Below are 13,135 nucleotides of genomic sequence, written 5' to 3' on the forward strand. Positions count from 1 at the left end.
TTTCCCATTCGGCATGCCTGTCTGATTCTCTTTTTGCCTGGCCGCTAGCTCCGACAACGCTGGAAGTGTGCTAATTAGAAAAGAAATGGTCCTAGTAATTATGTCAACTCTCATTAACAGCGATGACAATGAGCAATATTATTTTTACGCAATGTTTTGTGTAGGGGAGCCTACTTCCAATGCTCATTAAGCAGAAAAAAAGCCCTGGTAGACGGGGAAAGCACTCTCACGTCGGAGCTCCTTACATGTCCAGAGCCGGAGAGGTGCTGCACTTTGTGGAATGGCAGAGGCATGAAGTTATTGCCCTAATTAAAGGCTGAACAGTCTCAAAAAACGGTTGCATCACCAAAGTTAGCCGTTTGCACGAGCTAGAATTGTAAACATTTAAGGAACTTTAAAAGAATAGTCATTTTTCATTTTAAAACTTTATTATACAACTTCACAAATTGCAAAAATCTAAATCATGTTTGAAATAGAAATAAGAATAAATAGGGAAAACATACAATCAAGGCAGATCTACAAGCTACAGTGAAATTTTAAGTAATTCACCATTTGCAATTATCATAAAAGTAAAGGCAACTATCTAGGAGGACAACAAGTACACAGATGTGAGAGTTTGCAGCCCTTGGATTCTTCAGAGAAGACCTCAGCTGTGTGAGTGAGCAGTTCTGCTCCCATTCACTAATTGAATGCAAAGTCTCTGAACTTTGTTGTGGAGGTTTGAACATGTTCCGAACATATTCATAAAATCATGGATCAGATTCACCTTGTGATTCCAAACTGCCTGTTGTTGTTGAAAAATAATGCTCAAACTGTCACTTCTTGGGCCTCTCCAAGATGTTCAGGAACTTCCCTCTGGTCATTTCCCTGGCTGGAGAATAAGAAGAGACCATATTACATGCTGAAGATGAACCACATTACATTTTACAGACTAATCATTTGAAGCATTACTTGTGCTTGTGAGGCACCTCAGGTTTGTTTTACAACCCTGCAAGAATCTTTGATAAGTTTATAAAATCACAAAAAAAAAAAGTTCAGTCTTACACAACATTTGACTACAAATCTAACAACTTCAGAGCTGTTGTTTAGGAATGCAAAGCATGTATTTAATATCAGCAGTGTCAAACTGGGAGGTAATTTATACAAACATCTGTTCATTCTGGACATGGAAAACAACATAAAACGGAGACTAGCTACCAAAGAGAGCCTTGTGATTGCTTGATTGCTGTCTAAATGCAGTCAGGTACAAATACTCAGACCTAGGGGCGCATGCATGTGTCTGTTTTTGTATATGCGACGCACTGGGATGAGAGAGAAGAGGAATGGCTTTGGGGGGGGGGGACAAGGAGCACATTGAGATGCAAAACATCTCTATTAATTCTAAGGGTAAAGTACCTTCTGATTATGCTCATGTATGAAACCAGTGATAAATGGTTTGCAAAATAAGGAGAGCAGCACCACTTCTAATGCAAAAAGAACACTATTTATTCAAGCAGTCACAAAGAAGAAAATGCATATATAGGCTGTGGAACAGTAAATATGGCTACATAATCCATGCACACTTCAAGTGGATACTCTTTCGCAGAACTGCATTAAGTGCTTCCCCTCTCCTTATTTTCTTTAGGAACCCTTTACCTTCTCCACACCCTTTGCACTGACATCTGTGATACAGATAAAATGCAATTGCTAACACTGTTAAACGTAATGGTGATGCAATTCTACGTTGACATATTGAAGATGTTTGGGTGGGATCCACTAAACCAGGTTTGCACAGGAGTGTTGACTCTGTGCAGAACAGCTCCACAGCAGAATGGTCCCTGCTGCAGGCCTTTGTAAAATGGGTCTTCACTGGGAGAGCAATCATTCAAGAGGCTTTTCTCTCAACGACAAACTCTTGTGTCATTATGGAGACTGCAGGGATTTTCCTGCAGCATCACTATAAACCCCGGAGAGGCATCATCCAGGTACAGTAATTGTTCTTTGTTAAAGATAATAAGAGGATCAGGCTCTTAGCTCCAGTACAGTTTTCATGAGCTGCAAAGCTGGGATCACCTCAATGACTTTATTAAAAAACATTCGGTTCCTAACTAACCTCGCACATCAAACAAACATAAAACTACAGAGCAGCAGAGTGAAGACCAATTTCAAGTGGGCACTGAGCAGAAAGTCATCCAGCTTCATAACGCCTGCAAGAAGAATGGGATCAGGATATCAACTGGCTGCTGACTGGCTGTGTGCTGCTGAGAAGGGCCCGCCGCCTCCCCTGCCTGCAGCGGCTAATGAAAAAGCCGGGGCAGTTAGTAATTTAGATGAGTTGCCCAGTGTGGAATGATATTGGTGCGCCTGGGCGTGGGGGCCACGTCACCTTGAGGTGTCCGTCATCAGGTTAAAGATGATGCTAATTGGAATGGGATGGATTCGTTTTGCACTGCGCTGTCTCTTCAAATAACCCTAAACAAAGTCATCACTGGACCCCCGGACAGACATCCGGTGCTTCGGTAGATTGAAATGAAGCCATCAAAATTAGGTGAGGGAAAGTAATTACATTAGGATGACCCTAAAACTACAAGTACACTGATGTAATTTTCTTATTAGAAACAGTTATGCTAGGAGTGGTAAAGGGTAGCAGTTAATATTTTTGATTTTTCAGGTGTCATGCTTCTCTTTCTCGTTGTTCCTTTCTCCATCTCCTGATGAGGGCAAACTGTAAAGCAGATCAGGCACGGCTGTGCCAGTCCTCCTGAGACCCCTCGCCCCACAGAGCCTCTCATTAATTAGAGTTCAGTTCAGCCTCCCCCTACTCAGATAGAAACTCATATCATTGATATCATCAGATTGAAGACCCCATTAAACAGAAATCAGCGCTCAATTTATGGTGGCTCTCCTTTGATAAAAGGGAAATATGGGTGAGAGTTTTGTGATTGGCAGGGTGAAGGTTGTTAGTGATCCAAAATCCAAACAGCAGCAACTGATTACAATACAAAAGGTTAAAAAAACAAAGTAATGTTGAAATATTATTTTAGTCAAACTAAGTGGAATTGCTACAATGCTAATCTGTAGTAAAGATGTGCAGGCAGAACTTTGCAGGACATTAATTCCCTTGAAAACAAACCACAACAGGACATGTCAATCAAATGATCACACAAATGATCATCCATGAGAGCAAGATGAGCTATCAAAACATATGCGTACGGCCTAGAAGATTCACATGAACGTGCGAGGTCTGCAACTGTGAACGTTTTCTAAAACAATGACAAGATTTGCGTAAAATAATGGTGTAAATACAGGTCTTTTCCACTCACTGTACGATCGTTTGGCTTCAGAAGAAGATTATGCTCCAGATGTATGGAGTAATTTTATGGTCATTTTTTGCCATTTTTGGAACTCGGTCCCCGCTGACTTCAGTTGTTTTGCAGAAGGCTGCTACGGAGCTGTGCTGGCAAGCTCCCTGTGTGTTATATGGACTAACAAACGTCACCTGTGTTTCAAGTGGCATGAGGGTGAGTAGATAATGATAGAATTTTCATTTCTGGGTGAACTATCCTTTTAGTCTCAGCTCCTTGGATTAAGCGATGTCATGGCTTGCTACACTGCTTCAAGCTACAAGTCTTTATCTTTTTTTTTCTTTCTCAAAATTAGTTTTTAAAATGTGAGGAATATGATGATGAATAATCATCACAAAGCACCGCAATTAACACAAGCTTACAGTAAGATGCACATAAACAGAAACACTGGCACACTTTAACATACCTACCTGCATGCATGTACACGTGCACATGCACACACAGACACACACACACGCGCTTACATGCGCTTTGTCACAGGCCAGGGGAGATCAATACTGATTAGGGGGACTTAGAGATTTGTTTAGTTGATTAGAAAGGTCAATTACTAATTTTGCACTAAGTTAATCAGCATCTTGTTACGACTGCCATCCATACTAAATGACACCTTATGGATTCTGAGGGCCATCGCCTTGCCCTGTTGATTTGTTGCTATCTAATTACCATTTAGCCCTAACTGGTCTGAAATTCCATCAGAGCTTACAATGGTAATGTGGGGGAGATACAGCCTTTGAATTCAGTAAAACACAGCCAACTTACATATAACCATGTCATACACATGAAATATTCCCCATTGCTTCATTGTGTTCCATTTTTATCCAAGCCAATTTAAAATCAATGTAGATTTGGCCATAAACAGATGCAATATGTAAACAAACAAAGCTTAGCCAGGTTATTGTCCGACTGGGGGCAGAGGGCATCCTGGCAGAGAGGCCAGTATGGAGCCGATAACGGAGGACTGCCTGGCAGCAGCAGCCCAGCCTGCCGGAGGATCCTGGCTCCTGCGCTCCCACAGCAGCCCAGTAATCCTCTGGCTGTAGATTTGGGACCGATTACTGCTGCTCAGGTACATTGCTGCAATGGGGATTAACCTATATCTGCAAGCTAAATCTAAAAGCTAAATATACTCCGGGGCTATTTAAAATGTTGCCTTTTTTCTGAAATTAAACAGCAAGAACCCAAGCCTACACTCTAGGAAATTCTGTGGTGAATCAGCGTAAGCCAAATGGTTCTGCTATTTTCTATATGCTCTGCAGTGGCAAATAATTTTCATTTGGCAAATCCCAGGTGGTTTGAATGTAGATGCAAAGGAAACGCTTCGGTGTAACATCTTACTTTCCCCTCGTTTGCGGTGAGTGATCTGGGTGTCATTGTCACAGCCCAATCCCAGCCCCCACCACGGTTCCCCTGTGTGTGAAATGAGAGTAATCATCACCGCGCCCCCCCCCCCCCCCACCCCCCGCCCCCCCCCCCCCACCCACCGCCACCTCCGCCGCAACCCCCACCCACCTCTCTTGATGGCACGCTCCCGGTAAGCTGCTGGACCCCTGTTAGCTCAAAAGACAGATGACCACCTGGGTTAACTGGAGTCCTGGACCCCGGCCCTGACTGCCCCAATTCACTTTCATTAAGAGTTAAGAGGACTTATCTGACCCTCACTGCCCATCTCCGAGTGCCACTCGGCTATTACGGCCTGTAAGCTTTATTTAATGGATTTAACATCCACTCTCACCGCCCTCCTCCCCCGGGACAGGGGAGGCACAGAGGAGATGACACGCACACACACACACATGCATGGAAACACTTATATGCACACACATCCAACCCCCCCCCACCCCACCCCCCCCAACACCCTCGCCTTGCAACACATACACCTGACGCTCATGTTTGTGTTCAAAATTCAATTACCCACTTATTGATACTTCACAGGGATATTTAAGATGCAGACACGAGCTGTGATTTCCCAGGGGAGCCACTGGTTCCTCTTTATGTCCCAACCGAGAGGGCCCACCCCTCCTCTCCTCCTCTCTCTCCAATGCATTCTCGCCTGGCTGACACACACACACACACCCAAACAAACACATCTGCACCTCCCCACCCCTGCCCCAGCCTATGCCTGTTCAAGAGGTGTCCTTATTAATAGGCAATCAGTCAAAATTCATTCATTAAAAAGCCTAAAAGGTTTTACACCCGCACTATGATTAGCTGGGTAAGAAAATCCAATGAATTCCTAATGCCTTTATGGAAATGAGGTGTCATTTCCGATCTGCCCAGGGAGGCGGCAGGCAGGCAGAGCTAAGGAGGGGTGTGTGTGTGTGTATGCGTGTGTATGTGTGTGTTTAGCTCTGCCTCCCTCTCCCTTTACACAGCTCTGACACTGATCCTGTTCAAGATATAGACAGGCTCCAACAGCTACAGCTGCAACCTGCTACACTGTTTGGGGATACTCATGTCATTCTGTTGCAAAATGTGTGTGGAAATGTTATGGAACTTTCTAACAACGATGGACTATAAGCAGTACCACTGTTGCAAAATGGCATGGCTAACATTTTAAAAGGTGACTCCAGTATAACCTACAGGCCGCACTCAGCCAAGCTGAGAGAGCCAACCACAATTGGCCAAAAGTTGCTGAAATTAACGTGGGTGACTTGTGAATGCTTCTGAACAGCCCATCAAACAACGACTTCATGCCCATCCTGTCACTGTTTTGTCCACTACCCGAGCTTCTAAAATTGAAACACTGATTTACACACAGTTCAACAACCCTTCCCTGTTTCACTTTCCTAACACGCGAATCATGGTGCCACCTTTGAAGAGAGGCACCCCGACACTGCCATTCATCTCCACTATGAGCCCATAAAGAAGCTGGGGAGAGGTGAGAAGAGGAGGACAGCGGAGTAGGAGGAGAGGTGAGGAGGAGGAGGAAGAGGAAGGGTAGCGTTGGGAGGGGGGGGTAGGTGTCCCCTGTTCCTCATTCAGCGGCTGTCAGCACAGGCACTTCATAACCGCCCGCCCCGCGGTCAGCCCGCCCTGATGGATTGATGGAGGCACATTAGCACCAGTGGGGCCCAGTGAATGCAATCATATTCAGCAGCAGCACGCTCTTAATAGGCCGGAGATTGATCCTGAGGGTGAGGAGGAGGTGGTGAATGCAGGCCCATTAGGCGCTGTCAGGGCAGGGCGACCTTCAGCCTCACCTTCATGAAGGCAGCGACACCAGGGGTCAGTCTGGGTCTACTCTGGGTGGCATCATGGTTGGGGAGAGTGGCTATGGGGCACCAGACAAGAGACAACAGGCAGCCCAATACCCAGAATACACCTAGCTGTGTTGTTTTTGCACACTCTGCTAGCTTGTGAGTCAAATTCTCAATGTTCTTTTTTACCAATTAAATTGTTACTGAAGCAAGACGATACATTGACAAGGACACTGCGACTCAGCAATAATCAAAAGTAATCAGCAGAGTCTACAGTAGAAAGCCTTTGCTAATTAATAGAGCACCCTTGCAGGACAAGTGTTAAATGGGACCAGTAGCCTTGAGCCCACAAGTGTGATAGAGCACAGCCACTAACTCTACCAGCCGTGTTACCAGCCGTCTCTATGGCTGAGGCCTTCCAGCGTGTCCCAGAGGAACACTCAGCTTTCAATTACCTCCAATAACAGCACTTATCAGAGTCCTCAGCTTTCCCCAGAGACTCGGGGCTTGATGCCCGCGCTCAGCGGCCCACGACAGGGGCATTCATCATGGGGCGGAGCAGCAGCTGGGTCCTGGGGAAGAGGCACGCGTCAAACCCCTCTGGGACAAGACTGGGCCAGCGTCACACAGCCATGATTGGGGGTGTTGGTGGGGGGTCCCTTGACATTAAGGGTGTGTCGCATCCTCCTTACACACCCATGTTAACACATATGCACACACACCAACATGGGGCAATGCGCGCATAGTGCAATGCCTCCATCACAAAACAACTGACATAAATCAACACTCATGCTGCTTGGGTTTATTCCATACCTATCTATTATACTGTTTTGTATCTACTCTGTCCATGTAGTTTCAAACAGTTTCAGAAGGTAAGGGGTGGGAACAGTGTTCTTCAGTTATGTCTGGTCTTTCTCACTGCAGTGGGGTGGGTGAGTTTTCATTGCTTGATTGTGCTCTGCCCATTAACCAGCTTCCTCTTTAATGGTCCACATGTTGAAGGGGGAGGGGCAGTAAATCCTGTCCCCTGCCCTCGCTCTGCTGTGCCTCTGCGGAGGCTCGTTTACGGGTACTGAAGAGCGTACAAACATGATGAAAAAGTAGCTGAGATTTACAAGGCCTCCCTTGACAGCCGGGAAAAGGAGAAAATTAAACCAGAGAGCATTAAACAGGCACCCATTACAGGGCTGCTCCGAGACCAATAATAACCATCATTGTGTCCCGTCATCCCAAGGTACATGACATGATTGCAAAGCCTGCAGTCCTCCGTGTATGACAGCTAACATCTTTATACCAGCTAGATTACATGCTTCTCAGGGCTTAGGGAGGGCAGGGAGATAAGACACTTTTTCAACAAAAATAAATCGTAACCAGTGGGCTATGCAAATAAGTAAAGGCATGCTACACATTCAACAGTTGCTCTCTTTTACCTGACTTCTTTTCCATTCCTATACTCAGATAATTGGTAAAAAAAAAACTTGCATAATAAGCCTTGAGTTGAAAAGCATTTGGGTTACAATGCTTGTCAATGCTTGTGATTAGGTTATGGTTGAACGTTATTAAGGTGTGAGCAGTCAGATGTGTGTTGAGTGAGACAAAACCTGATAGGCCTACTCAAGACTATGTAGACAGACAGACCAGTTATTGAACTGTAAATATGATCCTAGAATAAGCAGATCGAACCCTTTGTTAATAGTCTGCTATATGTAATTACACTAATATAGGCTTTCATAATTCCTGCATTATGTGGATTTGGATATTTTTTGTGTCATACCACTGCAGCAAACCATTCCACTCAATCTATAGAGTCGACTCCCTTGCCTACAATTTGATGAGTTGCTTGAATAATTAAAAAGTTTCCATTTACGCAACTCTCAATTTTTATCAAAGCCTTGACAAATCATGTTTGGCTTAATCCGCTCCTGAACGAGCCTACTTTAATCATCCTGTCTTTATGGAATTTTACAAAGCGGTGAGCTCATCGCAAGGCAAAAAAGCTGGCAGCCCCCGGCGCAACCTTTCTACCTCCTTCTACTCAACTAATACTGACCATCTCCCTGATTTGTAAAATGGCTGGGGAAAGGCCACTTTGCCCCTGTTGTCCAAGATTAGCTTTGTGTGTTATGTTCAGGGATGTTGGCTAAATCTACCTGATTGGAAGGAAACCTCCAAAAGCCAATTTAACTACATACCCCATCCTGATAAAGGGGGGGCTATACCTCAATTCTTCATTGTTGGTTGTGCTTTTTCATTGGCAAACTAAGCACCCATTTTTCTCTTTGGAAAATATGAGCACTTAGCCACATCTCTCTAATCCACACTCCACAAGGATTATGACAATGGAGGCAGTGCGCAATGGATTAAAAACTAGATTTTGCATCCATCAAATGCTTGAATACTTGTTGTTCAGGCTCTTGTTGACATGCCGTTGTTTCCCACTTTAACAAGACTGTCCTAGATCCATGAAATCAATACCTCAAGGTCAACCTATTAATGCTGTTTGACAGCAATGTAGAGTTGATTCCAGAGTTGATTCCAAATTGCAAATTCATGATTTAATTCTGTCTTTGGATAAATACACATACAAGCCTATGTGCAGTCAACCTGTTTGGATTTTGGTTTATATGAAAGCACAGGACATTGCTGTGAAAATGCTTCTCCATCAGCAGCTAGTAGATACATAAATATGGAAAGACGATCAGCACCATCTAGTGGTGAATTGAGGAATGACTACCTAGATAGTCTGTGACTCACCTTATTCATTGGTTTCAACAAGAAATGTTGAAAATCCTGTGAACAAAGTGTATTCACAGCTAACATGCGGTTTCTTACTGTCAATTCAGATTTTGCAAACTACACTGTAAGAGTTTGGTGAGGAGAGGAAACAAGCAACAAATTCTGAATGTTAAGGTACCACTTTAACTTTGGACCGACACTCTTGCCTTCACAAATAGCACCTGCACATCCCTTATGACAACTTTATGAGTAGCGTGCATTAAACTTGTGTGTGTTGTTCATGTACTTACACTCCTCTAAGCCCAGCTGGTAAGCCAAGTTCTGAAGTCCTTTGACCTTCTCCATCAGGTTAGCTGTAGTCAGACTACCCAGCTCTATAGAAGCATGAGAGGAGCCATAATGTAAGATCCGAGCTAAATATCATCCCATTTGACAAGATTGTATGTTACAGCTGTTTCTGTCCCCATTTACGCCAATCTTCCTGTTTACCACCACCCATTGCAGATAAAGAAGATAACAGATAAATGTCTATTGTTCAATACTTTACCTTTCAACATTTCAATGTCCTCACTCTCCAGTTCGGCCATCCACTTGGGGGGCGAATTAGTGATGGGCTGTGATGTAAGACACAAAGAGAGTCTCAGTATAGTTGGCTTCTCAATAGCTATGGTAGGCTATGTAAGATTTATAGATTATATAAAATATTTCCAGTCTATATAATTACCCAATTTGTAAATCAAAGCTAGCCACAATTCATCTAACTCACATTTTTACAAGATGCAGCAAATTCTGCAACTCCAGGCACTGCGGGAGAGATTACACGATTAATAAGGTTGATCAGAAACAGAATTCCATAGTAACTAAATATACAAAAGAGCATGGAGAGGGGAAACTTACATTGCTCTGGCCATAGGTCTGGCGACGCTCTATCCAGCTTCTCAAAACTCAGCAAAGAGGACTCAAAGTCATCACCTATCAGACACAAATGGTGTTTACTTCCAAAATTTTCTATAAAAAAAATACATCAGTTTGGTGTTTCTACATCATCTAGTTTGAGAGTTTCATGAAGAAACAGTGAGTCATGTAAGGATATATGTGCAATTTGGTTGGTGCTTTTATCCAAAGTGACCTTTAGTGCCATGAGTGTAGTATGGGAAGTCCCAGTGGAGTAAGCACAGCAGAGTAGCGCAAAGCTCTACCCACTCTACCCCTACACAGACCTGCAAAACCTCACACCCTTCAAAAAGCCCTTGAATCTGTGTCCTATCAGAACATCGGATATCTGGCTTATATCTGAGGGCCTCAGCTCTACCAGCTGAGCTAACTGTACCATATGTTGTGTCTTTTCTAATGCAGGTATACATCTGAACGAGTGCTGTGGAATAATTCACACGCAGATATCACTGATAGGGTCAGACCAATATATTGGGTCGATATTGGCCTTTCATTAAATATCTGATATGGGCTAGTCTGTGTCGTCCAGCTACGATGTGATGGTGTTCCTTCCTGACCATGGATGCAGACAGTAAACCTTGCAATGGCATTTTATTTTCTTTCTATCTTATTTATTTACTTGTTCAATTATGTTTTGTGTAAATTATTTCTTCATTTAAGGGCCTAAGTATCCCAGATTTCCCCTACCATTGAATGGGTGCGGTCCAGAATTTCAGTGACCTAAATGCAGTTTCAGAGGCTTTTCCACCATGATAAAGAAAACAATTCTGGGGGAATGCTGAATACTTTAATTTCTGAATACATTTTCTTGGCATGGAAATGGTCAAACTTTAAGGTACTGAATATTTGCACAAAATATCGGCTATTGGCAACTTATATTGGTATCAGTCCTACAAAACTTTATCAATCGAACCCTAATTACCTCTGTTTTGTTAAATAAAATAACACAAAATAAATAGTAGGCTGATATGCTTGATTTTCAACTGCTCAAACATTCCATGATAAACCAAATCATGCTGTCTGTTTCAGTTTAACTCACCACAGAAAAACAAAGCAGACTAGTTACAGTAAATTACAGTGTCACTAAAGTCGGACAGCTTTCTGCAGCAGAAGCGGTTGGGTGCCTGGCTTGGCTACTGTAGTGTGTAACAACAAACAAGGGCATGAGGGCAACTCAGTACAGTATAATAGTATGATATTTTCCTCTGTGTGTTGATATGGTGACATCAAGAACTTCTACACATTATTACATAACACTAATACTAATATTAGTTCATTTTTTCATTATATATGAATAACTTGTTATTGTCCTTCTTAATATTATGTGGAGTATTTGCAGTAGAAACTTCAATTAAAAGAAAATAATCCAGACCAAATGCCAACACAGCGTGCCCCACCACTGTATCACAGCACGTGCAATGCGTCAATGATGGCAACGTAGTGAAAACTATATTAGGAGATTTTCGACAATCCCTAGATAGCAGTTGGCCATACTGTAAATGTTGGTGGTTTAACAATTAAGTGATTCAGCAGCAAGCTAATGAGAGTAAATGCAAGCTTCATTACCAGCACCACTAGTTTTAGCTCTCTGGGTCAAACTCTACGTTAGGTTCAGGCTTGTTGTCTAGGATGTTGTGTATGAGTGACTGCTGGACAGACACAACACTAGTGTGGCTACTGTAGGCTTTAGCCAACGCGAAAAAAACATCTCTAAACAGTAACAGTATAGCGGTAACATGTGTATTTTGTCGCCTCGGGATGTTCGGGTAAGGAAACATAAGAGTCGTTAACGGTTTTGTGGCCTTAACAATGTCAAAATGTCAATTTATACACAGCATAGCAGGGTAAGGAATTAGAATTTACCTCCATTTGGAGACGCCATCTTCAGAATAAACACGTGATAAATGACAGCCAATGGCAACATGCGTCCTCGGGGTTGACGTGTACCGGAGCACTTTACCAAACCTTCCGCCAGATGGCGTATTCGTTCCCAATGCGTGGTTCCCTCCCAGAAGCCATCCAGGTGAAACGAGAGGTTACACTTTCGCCTTCTTATCTTATCTTATCTTATGTCTTCCGCATAAAAAACCCGTCAGGCAAACTAGACCTTCTCTCGTTTAATCCATCTTCAACATCAACTTGGATGCATACCCTGGGCTGCATTTAGATGTACGTTTCACATGTTGTCTCCCTTGCTGTCTTCCCCATGTGTCTTCCCCTGAGCCTCCTAGTGGCGAAATGTCTGACATACAACAAGGAAACCCTTCTGCTTCTCAGCAAGGGAAGAAATCTCCATGGAAGAAATACGAGGGATCAACACAAGTCATAACTGAACCCTGGCAGCTTTAAAAAGTCCTATACATTTATTCTCAGCAGTGGCGTGCACAGGGGGGTGGCAGGGGAGGCAACTGCCCCTGCCCTACTGTGACTTTATTTAACCAGGGTAGGTCCAGGCCCTAATGGCCACTTCCAATATGTTTTTTGGACATTTTGGCCTTTATTTTATTTTACATTTTGCCGACAGGGCAGTAGAGATTGACAGGAAAGACAGGGCAGAGAGAGGGGATGACATGCAGCAGAGGCACGGGCCAGATTCAATCCAGTGCTGCTGCCTTAATGGTATGCTGTGAGTGTCCTTTTATTTTTTTATTTTTTTATTTTTTTTTAAAGCTATATACCTTTATTTAACCAGGGTAGGTCCAGGCCCTACCAGACCCTTCCATGCTTAATTTTTGCCCTAATGTCTCACCAGAGGGGTACTTGAGCTGCTCAAATACTCATCTGGTGTGACATTAGGGCAAAAATGACTGAAAAATGAAAATGAATTATGTTTTTTTTCTACTTTGGGGGCACCCTAGTAAAACATTAGACCCTCACTTTTTTCATCCAAAGGGACATTTTAATGGG

At 43.4% G+C, this 13,135-nt stretch overlaps 1 protein-coding gene across 1 annotated transcript; it reads right to left on the minus strand.

Moving 5' to 3' along the window:
• Window positions 1-437: 437 nt before the first annotated feature.
• On the minus strand, window positions 438-12,125 carry lin52 (lin-52 DREAM MuvB core complex component). Its single transcript, XM_071519590.1, has 6 exons — window positions 12,092-12,125; window positions 10,172-10,246; window positions 10,041-10,078; window positions 9,822-9,888; window positions 9,565-9,648; window positions 438-871 (listed from the first exon to the last, which is right to left on the minus strand). Exons 1-6 carry the CDS (start codon window positions 12,108-12,110, stop codon window positions 816-818), a joined length of 339 nt encoding a protein of 112 aa, XP_071375691.1. The 5' UTR covers window positions 12,111-12,125; the 3' UTR covers window positions 438-815.
• Between the last annotated feature and the right edge of the window lie 1,010 nt (window positions 12,126-13,135).

This window comes from Centroberyx affinis, unplaced genomic scaffold (assembly GCF_046629955.1).
Source record: "Centroberyx affinis isolate AG114_WGS23_722 - 3 ecotype Tasmania unplaced genomic scaffold, CSIRO-AGI_Caff_v1 ptg000715l_1, whole genome shotgun sequence".
NCBI lineage: Eukaryota > Metazoa > Chordata > Actinopteri > Beryciformes > Berycidae > Centroberyx > Centroberyx affinis.

Excerpts from the sequence above, each read along its gene's own strand:
- lin52 (XM_071519590.1), bottom strand. Across the intron at positions 9,649-9,821 it reads GGACATTGAAATGTTGAAAG|AGCTGGGTAGTCTGACTACA; the intron begins GTAAAGTATTGA and ends ATGCTTCTATAG. Across the intron at positions 872-9,564 it reads CCAGCTGGGCTTAGAGGAGT|CCAGGGAAATGACCAGAGGG; the intron begins GTAAGTACATGA and ends CTTATTCTCCAG.